The sequence below is a fragment of the Barbus barbus genome (genome assembly GCF_936440315.1).
Source record: "Barbus barbus genome assembly, chromosome: 35".
Classification (NCBI taxonomy): Eukaryota; Metazoa; Chordata; class Actinopteri; order Cypriniformes; family Cyprinidae; genus Barbus; species Barbus barbus.
Window position 1 is genome coordinate 28,222,453 of NC_136763.1, and position 15,129 is coordinate 28,237,581.

At 40.7% G+C, this 15,129-nt stretch overlaps 1 protein-coding gene across 6 annotated transcripts; it reads left to right on the forward strand.

Annotated features, from left to right (window-relative positions):
* Positions 1–2,158: 2,158 nt before the first annotated feature.
* On the forward strand, positions 2,159–15,006 carry LOC306855021 (uncharacterized protein). Of its 6 annotated transcripts, none has more exons than XM_079393398.1 (4): positions 2,159–2,216; positions 3,800–3,835; positions 8,874–9,280; positions 14,227–15,006. In XM_079393398.1, exons 2-4 carry the CDS (start codon positions 3,820–3,822, stop codon positions 14,263–14,265), a joined length of 462 nt encoding a protein of 153 aa, XP_079249524.1. In that variant the 5' UTR covers positions 2,159–2,216; positions 3,800–3,819; the 3' UTR covers positions 14,266–15,006. The 6 variants fall into 6 exon arrangements, with proteins under 6 accessions (XP_079249524.1, XP_079249525.1, XP_079249528.1 ...); XM_079393399.1 differs by having other exon boundaries at positions 2,189–2,313; XM_079393402.1 differs by lacking the exon at positions 2,159–2,216 and adding an exon at positions 2,710–2,805.
* The last annotated feature ends 123 nt before the right edge of the window (positions 15,007–15,129 follow it).

Sequence of the window (15,129 nt, forward strand, 5' to 3'; positions counted from 1 at the left end):
AACTTCAGAATCTTAAACGAAAACTTCAGAATCTTAAACGAAAACTTCAGAATCTTAAACGAAAACTTCAGAATCTTAAACGAAAACTTCAGAATCTTAAACGAAAACTTCAGAATTTTAAACGAAAACTTTAGAAGCGTAAATGAAAACTCTGAAAGCGTATTTGTAAGTACAGATCAACGAATGAAAGACGAGAAAACAGTCGCAAAACATGCAGTGTATTATAAATGAAGTCAAAAATTTGGCATGCGATTATTTATTTTTTCAGTTTCAAAGATATTTTATTCCGTTTCAGTTTATATTTTCATCCGTTTCTTGAAAAATTACATTCATTTTATTTGGCACAAAGTTAATCCCATACAATGTTAGCTCTAAACTGCTGGATGATACAATTTGGTTTAAATAGTAGGAGTGGGGTAATTTGAGCCAAAACATCAAAGTCCATGCTTCCGAATCGCTCTTGTGCAGCACAAAAAGCCAACACCTGGTTATTTTAGGCAATTTAGAAATCCCTGGGAAGTGGCACGTCTGCTCACCTTAGCCAAAAGTGCTGGGATGAGTTGAGCCTCTTGTAATGATTATAATCAGGCTGCACATAAGTGGTACACATGTGCGCATGCGCGACCAAAATAAAAACTGCGCTGTGTAAATAAGTGCAGACCGCTCATTTGCATACTGACAAGGTTGACAGCTGTTAAAATTACCATTTTAGATCGACGAACTGTACGTATAAGATTTCTACTCAAGCTAAAGTATAAATCTAGGCTATCTGCTGCCGTTTTCAAAGCACAATACAAAACTGTGGCATTTCATTCGCTGACACTCTTCCATCGCTAAACCCAGCAGCGCACATACTTACATGCCTTTTGTTTTTAAATTTAACATAAAATAATAGTATTTTTATTTAATACTGCCTTTTTATTTTAAAATAGTATTATCAGACTTGTTTGTTTTGTTTATTTTTATTTGTTTTAAACTAACTAAATAAAGTGCAATAAAATGATCACTATTATTAATTTATTTTTTAGTTATATTTAATGTGCAGTGTCTCCAGCTGCTAAAGAACAGGCTGAAAAACTTACGTGCACCCCTGATTATAAAGTGCTATTTTATTGTAATTCTACATTATATTTCATTCATTTTTGAACAAACATTTTTGATTTTGTTCTTTGTTTTGAACTTAATTTTGTTCTGAAAATGTTAAATAGGCCTTGTTTATGAAAATTGGTAATTGAGGTTTTTGTGAAATTGTATTCCCCTGCAACATTTATAAGTGGGATGCTGACCACTCAAGCGTCACTAATGGACCAGTTCTGTAAGGTCAGTTGCAGTCAGGGTTTTTCTTTTGTTCTGAAAGTTAATTATCCAAATCTATATGTACTTCTTAGTGTCATGGACCACAGGTGAGGAAACTCTCTGGCAGTCGTGGCCTAATGGTTAGAGAGTCAGACTCGTAGTCCAAAGGTTGCGGGTTCGAGTCTCGGGCCGGCAGGGATTGTAGGTGGGGGGAGTGAATGTCCAGCACTCTCTCCACCCTCAATACCACGACTGAGGTGCCCTTGCTGTGTGTGTGTGTGCGCGCGCGGGTGTGTGTGTGTGCGCGTGTGTGCGCGCGCGCGTGTGTGTGTGCACCATGGATAGGTTAATTCAGAGTATGGGTCACCACACACTTCCCTGCATGGATGGTTAGTCCATCACAAGGCTCACAGATAGATTTTAATCCATTTTTATTGCATTTCTCTTCCTTTGATATAGCATGAGGTGAAAATGTTCAGTTTTATTTCAGCATAATCAATGGCAGTTTAACTCCATGTGGCTCAACTTACTGCGGTAAACATCTTTAATTTAATTTTATTCTATTTATGTTATTTTTTGGAAAGCCATTTTGAAAGCAGTATTAGACCTAAAGTGATTATTTCCAAAGATGCACCACATCCTGAAGTTTCTGTACATTTTTAAGTCAGACTCATCACTGTCATGTGTTCGTTTTAAACACAGTAAAAAAAAAACTCTAATTAGTTTTAAAGTAGTCATTTACCCCTGAATGTGTTCAAACCTAATCAAACAGAAACGACGAGCATCATCTGAAGATCACACAGCACCAAACTCAGACTCTTATCTACAGGTGAGGCTCAGAGTCCGTGATGACGTCACGACGGTGATCGGTGAGCTCGCGGAAGCGGAAGCCAGTGCCTCGCAGCTTTCCCGGGAAGAAGGTTTGTGTCTAAACCTGATCAATAGTAGCGTTATTTGCAAATACTAAATACATCTTTAGAAAATTGCCATCGGGTTATCTTTACCGCAAAACTAAAAGTAAGATATCACATGCCTTTATTTGTTATTACAGATACGTTACGCTATTTGATATCATTGGTTTTTAACAGCTTTTATGTGAACGGAATGTGTATTTTGGGCTTATTGATCACATATTCCCGTTAGTTGTTCAGATCTGAGCCTCGTAACTCCTGCTGTGGATGAGATCTGTGTGTTCAGGAGTTTATCGCTCAGAGAGTTCATACTATTAATATCCATCCTTAATAGCATGTGAGATTACTAGAAGTATGTTAAAGTATTTATGCCAAAAGTCCCCGGATGGTCTACTATTTCACGTCGATTTTTGAAGTGTGGATCCGTGCACTCTATAATGGCTAAAATAGCCCACAATCCACTGCGCTTTGGGAATGATTCGGTCCAGAACTACAAACACGTATAAAACGCGTTAGAAAAACTACAAACATGGCGGATGCGCGCGATCGACGGTTAACTCAGAGAGTTTTGAGTTACTAATAATCAACATTTAACCTGGTAAAAATATTTATTTATTATTATCCCTGTTGTATTTAATCTGCAACAGCAATGTGAACTTTTATAAACATCAATTTGGTCGTTAACTTTTAAATGCACGATTATGCAGAAGATATGAGAAAGACTGGCAATACAGTAGGAAGCGAAATGTGGAGGATGTTAACTGTGACAAGATGACTGACAGATCAGTTTACAGCGACAGAGTGGTCTGGTAAACACTCAAAAGTGTGCACTTTTTCTTCACCAAAAGAGTACATATTTTAAGCGCACATTGTGACGCAGCATGAGAGACGGAGAGCGCGAGCTGGTGTTTGTCCAGGGCGTCCCCAGTCCCCGGATGTGGATTACATGGAGTGCGTAGTTTCAGAAAATACCTCAAATAATTGTTTTACGCGTATTTAATAACTAGAAATGTAGTTGAATTTAAAAATCATAGTTATCTAGAAAACCTTTTTTTCCCTTATTATTATTTCTGATTTGGTGACGTGAGATGAGCAGGATTCCTCCTTTCAACAATTCTGTAAAATAAGGTGATCCTGGAGTGAAATTCATACACAACAGCAGTTCTGGAAACATCAGATCAGAAAGGGCAGTGCTTATTAAAGTAAGCGTGTTGATTGGACAGATACTGTGACGCCAAAGAAGCTTGGACAACATTTGGGAAATATTTATTCAGCACATTGATTTACAAAAAGTTGATTAATCTGACATTAGCAGTAAAATCCCATATCATTTGACCTTTACATCCAGTCACCTTTCACATGCTGCTTTATAACTTATTCTTGACTCTCAGCTCCGGTCCAGAAAACAGATTTGCTTTGTTTTGTATTCATTTTTGGCTATTTTAGGCACTGCTGAATGTAGTGCAAACAGTTCCTATAAATAAACTGTATTTGTAGTAAATATCTGTTCAGCACACAGAACCGGTTTGGTGGACATTAGTGTTTGTTCACTTTACATCAGTGAATAACGTCTGTCTGTTTATTTGTTGCAGGTCATTCAGAAGAGACAAACATGTGGCCAAATCAAGGTGATTTTTGCATTCATTAATCATTTCTCAACCCATCAGTGTATATGCCTCAATCAGGGGTGTTTAGGCTCAAGACACTTCTAGGGTGCTTCTCAATATCCCTCCTCGCTCCTCCATTCTATGACCTTCGGCTCAACCGATCGAGCTCAGCCTTGTAGGACATCTCAATTCTCTGATTGCACCGTGAGGATCGAGGAGGCTTCCTGAGGAGCTATGAGCGAGGAGACACAGGTGTATGGAAGTCTTTTTCATCAAAATACCTGATGCACGTATAAATTCTCCTCCCCCTTCACATCTAGTTCAAGTTCAAGTTTATTTGTATAGCGCTTTTTACGATACAAATCGTTGCAAAGCAGCTCTACAGGAAATTAAGTTTCCACAATATATTTATATATTGCAGAACCTTAATATGTTTAACTTATGGCAAACTTTGGTAATTCTGTATGTTGTCTGAGCGTTGGCATCCTCTGAGGTCCTCTGAGGGGTTGGCATCACTGCTCGAATTGAAGGGGGGCTGGGGGGATCCGGGACCCCCCATAAGGCATTAGGGACCCCCCATAAGAAGTAAAAAATAGACTTAGGGGGGTCCCTCAGACATTTTTACTTGGAGTAAGCCATTTAAAAGAAGAATAGTAGCTTATCTCTCTTTGTTATGCAACATTAAATAGTATATAGTTATGCATATTATGATCAAATATATTGTTTATTTTGTATAAATTGTATATTGCGAGACTAACCCCCACCAAAAAAAAAAAAAAAAGTCTGATGGTGGGGACCCCCCATAAGACTTGATTCAATTCGAGCACTGGTTGGCATTATCTACTTTTTCTCATATTTGTATTCTTTATAATTGCACTGTCCTTGGAGCGGACCTGACCTACATTTCACTGCTGGTTATACTCTGTATAATTGTGTATGTGACAAATAAAACTCTTGAATCTTGATATGTGGACATCAAAACGTGTAACTCAAGAGTGAGGGGTTGAGCTTTTATTTTGAAATCGCGATGTATTCTCCTGTGTTTGTGTAGATTTATAAATGATTTACCTTACAAATCTGATGAAAATGCACACGATGTGTTCTCAGATGAACGTTATAATAAACCCAAATTCACAACAACATGCAGAGATGAGTATGAGACGCTCTACATGTAAATAATAACAGTTTCTGTGGAGCTCCTGTGAACGGAGCCGCCATGTGACGCACAAACTTAACTACACGCATGGAAATAAAAAGCATATACTGTGTTAGAACTGTGTCGCATATAATTATTTAATTAAATCATAGCGTTTGTGAATTCACAATTATGCTTAAATATGATTTTTATGGGTTTAATATATCATGCAGCCTTGGAATATAGTCTAATAATGTGTTTTATGGATTCTTGTCCATGAAATGCGCCACTTCTGGTATTTTGCGGGTTAGTCGACGTGAGCAAAATGAAGTAGACGATTTTTAAAAATCAACTAGTCTACTAAAATCGACGAATCGCGACAGCCCTACTTTATAGGTAATTAGCAAGATCTTAAAATGTATACGATGTTTAATAGGGAGCCAGTGCAGTGTTGACTGCACAGCACAGCACAGCACAGCACAGCACAGCACAGCACAGCACAGCACATCCACAGCCATATCACCCTGCAGCCCAAGACTGGTTGCCCACTGAAGCTAAGCAGGGTTGAGCCTGGTCAGTACCTGGATGAGAGACCTCCTGGGAAAACTAGGTTGCTGCTAGAAGAGGTGTTAGTGAGGCCAGCAGGGGGTGCTCACCCTGTGGTCTGTGTGGGTCCTAATGCCCCGGTATAGTGACGGGGACACTATACTGTAAAAAAGCACTGTCTTTCGGATGAGACGTTAAACCGAGGTCCTGATTCTCTGTGGTCACTAAAAATCCCATGGCACTTCTCGTAAAGAGTAGGGGTGTGACCCCGGTGTCCTGGCCAAATTCCCTCCACTGGCCCTTATCAATCATGGTCTCCTAGTAATCCCCATCCATTTGATTGGCTCTATCACACTCTCCCTTCCACCTGTAGCTAGTGTGTGGTGAGTGTACTGGCGCCGTTGTACCGTGGCTGCCATCACATCATCCAAGTGGATGCTGCACACTGGTGGTGGTTGAGGAGAGACCCCCCCACATGATTGTAAAAGCGCTTTGGGTGTACGGCAATATACAATAAATGCGCTATATAAATGCATCATTCATTGACAGAACCGAGCTAATGTGGTCATACTTCCTGGTTCTAGTAAGAACTCTAGCTGCTGGAGTTTGTTTATTAAACATGCAGAGAAACCACCCAATAAAGCATTACAATAATCTAGCCTCGAGGTCATGAATGCATGAATTAATGTTTCTGCATTTGACATTGAGAGCATAGGTCATAATTTAGATATATTTTTAAGATGGAAAAATGCAGTTTTACAAATACTAGAAACATGTTTTCGAAGGAAAGATTGCTATCAAAAAGTACACCTAGGTTCCTAACTGATGACGAATAATTTACAGAGCAGCCATCAAGTATTAGACAGTGATCTAGGTTATTACATGCAAAAGTTTTTGGTCCAATAATTAACACCTTTGTTTTTTCAGAATTTAGCAGTAAGAAATTGCTAGTCATCCAGTTTTTGATATCAACTATACAGTTTTGCAAATTGGTTTCATCAGGTCTCAAATAAATATAGAGCTGGGTATCATCAGCAGTGAAAGCTAACACCATGTTTCCTAATGATCTCTTCCAAGGGTAACATGTAAAGCGTGAAAAGTAAGAGGCCAAGTACTGAGCCTTGAGGTACAACATACTGATGGCGGTCAGATAAGTACGATTTGAACCATGCCAGTGCACTTCCTCTAATGCCAACATAATTTTCAAGTTTATTTAAAAGAATGTTGTGGTCGATAGTGTCAAACGCGGTGCTAAGATCCAGTAGAACTAATAAAGAGATACAACCACGATCAGATGATAAAAGCAGGTCGTTTGTAACTCTAATGAGAGCAGTCTCAGTATTATGATATGGTCTAAAACCTGACTGGAAATCCTCACATATATCATTTTTCTCTAAGAAGGAACATAGTTGTGATGATACTAGATTTTGTAATATCTTTGACAGAAAAGGGAGATTCGAGATTCGTCTGTAATTAATTAATTCTTTGGGGTCAAGTTGCGTTTTTTTAATGAGAGGCTTAATAACAGCCAGTTTGAAGGTTTTTGGGACATATCCTAATGACACTGATGAGTTAATAATATTCAGAAGTGGATCTATTACTTCTGAAAGCAGCTCTTTTAGGAGCTTAGATGGAACATGGTCTAAAATACTTGTTGTTGGTTTAGATGATTTAACAAGTTTATACAATTCTTCCTCTCCAATAGTAGAGAATGAGTGGAATTGTTCCTCAGGGGATCTATAGTGTACTATCTGATGTGATACTGTAGCTGACGGCTGCATGGTTACAATTTTATCTCTAATAGTTTTGATCTTGGAAGTAAAGTAGTTCATAAAGTCATTACTACTGTGCTGCTGGGTAATGTCTGCACCTGCTGATGTTATATTTTTTGTTAATTTAGCCACTGTATTAAATAAATACTTGGGGTTGTGTTTGTTTTCTTCTAAAAGAGACGTAAAGTACGCAGATCTAGCAGTTTTTAATGCTTTTCTGTAGGATAGGGTACTTTCCCGCCAAGCAATACAAAATACCTCTAATTTTGTTTTCTTCCAGCTGCGCTCCATTTTCCGGGCTGCTCTCTTTAGGGCCCGAGTGTGCTCATTATACCACGGTGTTGCACTATTTTCCTTAATCTTCCTTAAGCGTAAAGGAGCAACTGTATCTAAAGTGCTAGAAAAGTGAGTCAATAGTTTCTGTTACATCATCAAGTTGTTCTGAGCTATTGGATATGCTGAGGAATTCAGATAAGTCAGGAAGATTATTTATAAAGTAGTCTTTTGTGGTAGAAGTGATGGTTCTACCATATTTGTAACAAGGAGTTGAATTTACAGTTTTAGCTATATGGAGTTTACACAAGACTAGATAATATCTGAGATAGCATCGCTCTGCTGCAATATCTCAACGCCACTGACATCAATTCCATATGACAGTATTAAATCTAGAGTATGATTTTGACAATGAGTAGGTCCTGAAACATGTTGTTTAACACCAATGGAGTTTAGAATGTCTATAAATGCTGATCCTAATGCATCTTTTTCATTATCGACATGGATATTAAAATCACCAACAATTAAGACTTTATCTGCAGTCAGTACTAACTCAGCAAATCAGCAAATTCTTTAATAAAGTCTGTGTGGTGCCCTGGTGGCCAGTATACAGTAGCCAGTACAAACATCGCAGGGGATTTATCATTAACACTTGTTTCTCTGGATGCGATTACTTTCCCAGCTGTTTACCTTCACAGACATAACCCACTGTTTTTGTAACTCATGTGTTTTTAATGTAAATTTGTGTGTGAATGAGAACTTAGTTTAGTACTCACATGCTGTGACAGCTACTTTCTGTTCGTGTGCTTCAGATGTGTGCTCTTAGAAAACACTATATCAGAATTTTAAACTAATATGGTTTAAAACACATGATTTCAGCTCGATAAACATGATAATCAGAACCAAAACAGATGTTTTTAGCAGGTAAGAGCTGTAATGGCGCAGCTTTATTCTGGAAAATTATATTACATATTCTGGACTTATATTACATATTGTAAAAAGGGGCATAATATGTCTCCTTTAACACCAAACACAGAAAGTTTTGTCCCCTTCTGTTTTAAAAACTGCTGTTAGTTTTAGCTACCAGCTCCTTCAGGATCTCTACCAGTCTCATAAGTAGCTAGTTTAACCCAACTGTACAGTATTTTCTTTCTTCAGTGAAACACTAAATTGTAAGTTGACGGGCATTATTGCCATGAAAGCGGATGGAGATGTCATACAGTACAGCCTACTGTCACAATGCTTTTTGCTCTTTGTCACTAAAAATCAGTGATTCTCCTATTGTAGATGTAGACTGTTTTCCATGTGTTGATGTATTGTTTTCTCCTCTCAGGACCTCCGTACACTGGACCTCCGTACACTGGACCTCCGTACACTGCACCGCCGTACACTGGACCTCCGTACACTGGACCGCCCAACCCTGCCTTTCCTGCTCCTCCAAATCCAGCTTATCCAGCCATGCCCATTCCATCCTACCAGCCCGGACCCAACCCCGTCTATCCGCCCATGAACCAGCCCATGACCATCCCGTACCCCGCGCCCAACCAGCAGCCGTTCCCTCCGGTGGGGCCCGGGCCGCACGCACCTTTCCCCGGGGCCGGACATCCCTGCCCCGTCCCTCAGTACGGCGGTCACCCCGCGGGAACACATGCTCCTGGACACAAGAAACACAAGAAGATGAAGAAGATGAAGAAAGCCCATAAAGCTCACAAGGAGCACAAACATATGAAACACGGCAAGGTGAGAGACTGCGCAGATGAGCTGATTCAGGGAGACGTTATACATGACAATTAGGAATACAGTGAAGCATAAACGAAAACAATTGATCAAAAAAACATTTTCGTAAACTGAAATAAAATAAAAACATCAAAATAAATGTAAAACGAAAAAGAAAGTGAAAAGAAATTAACAACAGTTATTGAAAAATAAATAAAATAATAATTAATATGGCATGGACGCTGCGATTCGAATATTGAGGTTCTGCCATTATTATTGAATTTCATTAGTCCCAGTTATGATTTATGCACGTTTGTTCTCGGGAAAGTGAGCAGGACACGACAGTTATCAGGATTATGGTTTAATAAGATAAAAGACACCAAATTAAAAATCTCAACACAATTTATTATTTAGTCTAGTACTTTTAAATATGATAATGTAAGTGTAATTTGAGTGGATTTATATTTATGGCGTATATTTGTATACTTTTACCATCTAATCAATGTCAGCATGCTTTAACTTGACGTCTGAGTCACTAAGGTTAAATTAAATCTTTCTTTGGCCTGCGCTTTGGAGGTGATCTGTTAAATCTGCTAAATTTCAATTACTAAAACTAAAACCGAAACTGAACTATGTAAAAACTAAATAGAAATGTGTTCTCTCTCTCTCTCCTAGCGTTTATCCCGTCGTAATGCGGGGTCCGCTTTTCGGCAGATTGCTCTCCATTTCTTCCGATCGAGGGCATCCTCGGGGGCGACATTGTCATGTTTCATGTCTTCCTTTATCCGATCCATCCATCGCTTCTTTGGTCTTCCACGGGGTCGCTTTCCTTCCATATTGAGACACAGGGCCCTCTTCGCTATTGACTCTTCCCCACTCCTGACTACATGGCCATACCATCGGAGTCGCGCTTCCCTCATCTTCTCCATAATCGGTGCTACTCCCATGGTCTTTCTTACGTCTTCATTTGTTACTCGGTCCCATCTGGTCAGCCCTAGCGTCCACCTAAGCATCCGCATCTCCATTACATGAAGGGCCTGTTCGTGCCTGTTGGTCGCAGGCCAACACTCTGCTCCATATAAGGAGACTGGACGGACGACTGTCTTATAGATCTTTGCCTTGACATGTTTGTAAATACTTTTATCGCAGAGGACGCCGGTGACTTGGCGCCATTTCAACCAGGCAGCGTTGACTCGGGACCTGACATCTAGGAGGCTGTCGCCATCGGCCGAAAAGGTGGAGCCGAGGTACCTGAATTGGGTGGCCTTTTTCAGATCTATACCGTCGATACTGATGGTATCACTAGTCTGGCGGGGGGCACTTTCCATGTACTCTGTTTTACCGATGTTAAGCCGTAGGCCATTCTGGTCCAGGCGGTCTTTCCACCGTTGCGTGTGCTCTTGGAGGTTTTGCCGCTCACTATCAGCAAGGAATATATTGTCTGCGTAAAGTAGTGTCCAGGGATGTGGTGCCTGCAGATCTACAGTCGCCGCGTCCATACAAGTGATGAAGAGCAGTGGCGAAAGGGCCGATCCTTGGTGTACTCCAACGTTGATGGCGAACGGTGGTGACATCCCAGCAGGGCAGCGGACAACACTCGTAACGTTTTGATAGAGTATTTGGACCCAGTTAATATAGGCCTCGGGGACAGAGTGGGATCGGAGGGAGGCCCAGATAAGTTCGTGGGGTACACGATCGAAAGCCTTCTCTAGGTCCAGGAAGGCCATGTGGATGGACTTGTTCTTTTCCCGGTGCTTTTCCATCAGCAGGCGGACAGCGTGGATAGCGTCCGTGGTTCCGTGTCCCTTGACAAAGCTGCATTGATTGGGGCTGATGTTGATAATGCCACGTAGGCGGCTGTCCAGGAAGCGTTCAAAGATCTTCATGGTGTGACTCAGGAGTCGGATTGGGCGGTAGTTTTTACATTCAGAGACGTCGCCCTTGCCTTTCCAAATCAGCACCGTGGTACTGGCCGTCCAGGCCTGCGGTGCCCTGTTCTCTACGATGGTCTTATTGAACAGGGCAGCCAGGATCACTGCTCCACGATGCCCCATCATCTTCCAGACATCAACTGGGATGTCATCTGGCCCAGTAGCTTTGCCATTCTTCATTTTCTTCACAGCCTTCATGACTTCGGCGGTAGTGACTAGAGGTACAGGTCCACAGATGGGTTCAGGGCTGTGAATCGGTGGATGTGGGAATTCCTCATTTGAGATGGTGGTGAAATACTCATTCCAACGGGCGAGTATGGCAGGAGGGTCGCGTAATACTAGCCCCTCAGCACTCTTGATGTGCTTCACTTGACCAATGGCTTGGGTCGATTTGTGCCGCGAGTTTGCGATGCGGTAGATCATTTTCTCCCCTTCGGGTGTGCCTAATTGCTCGTACAGATCATGGTAGTACTCAGCTTTTGCCGTAGCCACTACCCGTTTCGCAGCCGACTTGAGTGTCTGGTAGTTTTGGGGGTGGGCGTCCAGGCTTGTGCAATGCCATAGCTTATACGCCAGCTTCTTAGCCTTAATTGCAGTCTGGACCTCCTCACCCCACCACCAGACTTGCTTATCCATGTATCGCCGCCCTGGCTTTGTTAAGCCAAGAATGTCAGAGGCAGCGGCCTGAATGCGGCAGATGATATCGTCTCAGAACCTGTCGTCTGGCTGGTCGAGGTTGATGTTAAGTGATTGAAGGGCCACTTCGAGTTGTTGCTTATGTTCGGGTAGCCTCCACCACTTGAGGTGCTCAGGGCCGGTCACTCTCATTTGGGTTTGCCGATGGAGCTTGAGTTGAGTTGGTCGAGGACAAGTGGCCGATGTTGGGGGCCGATGGTATCTGATGGAATCACCTTGGAATCGAGTGCCAGCTTCAGGTCACGCCGTCGAATCATCCAGTAGTCGATCTGGGTTGTGTGGCCGCCCCTGATGTAGGTGGCCAGGTGGCTCGGTCTCTTCCTGAAGAAGGTGTTAACAACGACGAGATCACGGGCTTCGGCGCAATCCAGAATGCGACTTCCCTCGTCGTTACGTGTGCCTAGTCCCTGGCCTCCATGAACTTGTTCGTATCCTTTGCGCTCTTTACCAACATGGCCATTAAGGTCTCCTCCGACCAGGACATGCTCTTCTGGGGTGACCATCTGGAGGTGCGTGCCAAGGCTCTCCCAGAACTCGTCCTTCTCCTGATCAGTGTAGCCTACTTGAGGGGAGTAGCATGAGACGACTCTAAGGATGGTTGGGCCAGAAACAATCTTGACTGAGATTAGGCGATCAGAGATGTTGTCGATTTCAGATACGCTGTCTCGTAGTTGCTGGCAGACGGCCACGGCAACTCCATTTTGAGTTGAAAAATAGAAATGTGTTCACAAAATAAAAACTAAACTAAAATTAAGAAAATTGTTAATAAAAAATTAATACAAATGAAATAAAATTGTATTGCAAATTTGAAAACGATATTCAAATAAAACAAATTTAAAAATGCAAAACTATTGCATAATAGTAACCTAATATTGCTTATAAAATAACCTTGCACTGAAGCAATCATGACAACGCTATTTCGACTTTATTTAACACACGTATTTACTCCAGGGGCCTGGACCATGATGGTAGCTGAACAAATTCAGAGTTACAGGATGAGTTCGAGTTGACAAAACCAAAGCACTCCAATCCAGCTTTGTTGGTACCATGATGCTGATCATCAACTTTCTTTGTCAACTCAGGCTTTGATCCCGAGTTTGTGGAGCATGTGCACATGAATGTGTGACATCACCAGTGAACAGCCAATCACGAGCCTTGGTGAAAGGTTTTGCTAAAGGTTAAGAGATTGAAGAATATGATGAATTTAAATGCATTTACAATGAAGAAATTACTTGTTCATGAAAGAGGACAAATAAAATAAATGATCTTGCTTTATCAGTGCAGTCACAAGTGAAACTTAAGTTAGTTTATATAACTAACTTGGAAATATACAGCGATAGAGACTCGAACATGTAAGGTTACATGTAGTCATTTTTAAAGCATTATCTATTAATTCTACAGCTTATATTACATACGATCTGTATATATTAACATTCAGTTAAAATACATAATTTATAAGAACTGTTAAACTAAAATTGCTTGTGTGTAATGGACTAATAATGATATAAATCATATAAAAAAACTAAGTAATTATCATTTAAAGCCAGACATTTTTTTAGTACTAGTGACCTTTAATTTGGAGCAAGATAAACTGGGGGGTGACTTTTTTGTGTCGGTCATGTGTCACTTTGCTCACATCTGATTGGTCCAATTTCAGTTTGAGGTCTCTAACTCAGAACGTAACCAGCCCCAGAGCAGGTTAGCTGTGGAGTGTTAGTTACAATAGCAATGAACGCAGAAAGCCAAGCCACTTTCATGGTACCTAAAACCCAGGATTGGTGCAAACTAAACTGAAACCTACCTGGCTAACCAGCTAATCCAGATTCATGCTACAGCCCCAGCTGTCTGCAGTGTGTTTTTGCTGTACTAAGCATTGCAGCCAATCAGAAGGGTTGAGTAATGAAATTAATGAAATGGCCCAAAATGCCACCTTCACGAATGCTCTCATTTTAAGCAGCACAGTGTAGAATAAGCCAATCAGTGTGTGGAGCACGATTAGTGGGAGTTTTTCCAAAAATTCAGCCTCATTCAACAACTTCATTCAAAATCCCCTACTTGTGTTATTCCAAGTTATTCCTAAAATTGCCATGATGACAATGTTAAATCACTGTCTTCAATGACTTATGCATAAAGCATCATATACCTCCCTTATTATCCAGACAGTGAGTCAGTGTGTAGAATGGCGCTCATCCTCGCAACCGGTGGAGAGTGTGTGTGTGTGTGTGTGTGAGAGAGAGAGAGAGTGTGTGTGTGTGTGTGTGTGTGTGAGAGAGAGAGAGAGTGTGTGTGTGTGTGTGTGTGATGTTGAATGGTTGTAATACTGTGTTTGGTGTTGTTTTGCAGCATTCGTCCAGCAGCAGCAGCAGCAGTGATTCTGACTGAAGAGCAGCTCTGAACATGCACTGATACACCTGATCTCCTCTGTCAGGGTCTGATCTCACAAGTGCCAGGGCTAATACAATGGATAATCAAAAGCAGTAATGTATTGCAATTAAGTATGTTTATGTGTTTCTGTGAGTCTGAATGATTTTCTTAATTAAATTTACAAGGAAAAAAGTAAATAAATAATCAGCTTTCCCTTTGAAGAGATCATCAGTCTTTTGATGATTTAATTATAACTTTTGCTGAACTTGACTGTTGTGAACAACATACTGAAAAGTCAGACATTTGCCTTGATTTTAGAAGTGGACCACTGTAATTAAACAAGCTCTCTTCCTTAATGCATTAAAGTTACTAAAGTCCAAGATAGCACACGTACATCTGCAAGACGTCTGGAAAACATCTGAGTTGATTTAGAAACAATGTCAATTAAAAAGTATGCTTCTGTCTGGATACATTTAGATTTACTGAGGAAGATTCTGACACATCAACCGTAGTGTAATGTTTCTTTGTGCATTACTTTGTACTACCTGAAGCACTAAATATGTATTGAAGTTAATAATCAGGAATTCATGAAGGTGAAGTAGATCTTGTAGTTAATAAAGCCATACTATTATGAAGTATTTCAGATTGAATTAACCGTAAGCTTTAACTGTGAAATCCCTGACCTCATTTTTGTTGGTTAATAAAGAAGCACAGGCAATTTTTCAATAAATAAAACATTAAGAGAAGGCTTGAAACATCTACCGGTTTTATTATTGTGTGCTAAATTTTAATAACGATACAATCACTTTGTCAACAGATTTTGAGATTTGCACAGCTCAACATGATTTACGTTAAAACATCTCAATGCCCCAGTAACGCAGT

Coding starts and splice junctions, on each gene's coding strand:
- LOC306855021 (XM_079393397.1), top strand. CDS start 3,089: ATGAGAGACGGAGAGCGCGAGCTGGTGTTTGTCCAGGGCGTCCCCAGT. Junction 3,159..3,799: donor CCGGATGTGGATTACATGGA/GTGCGTAGTTTC, acceptor TATTTGTTGCAG/GTCATTCAGAAGAGACAAAC. Junction 3,836..8,873: donor AAACATGTGGCCAAATCAAG/GTGATTTTTGCA, acceptor TTCTCCTCTCAG/GACCTCCGTACACTGGACCT.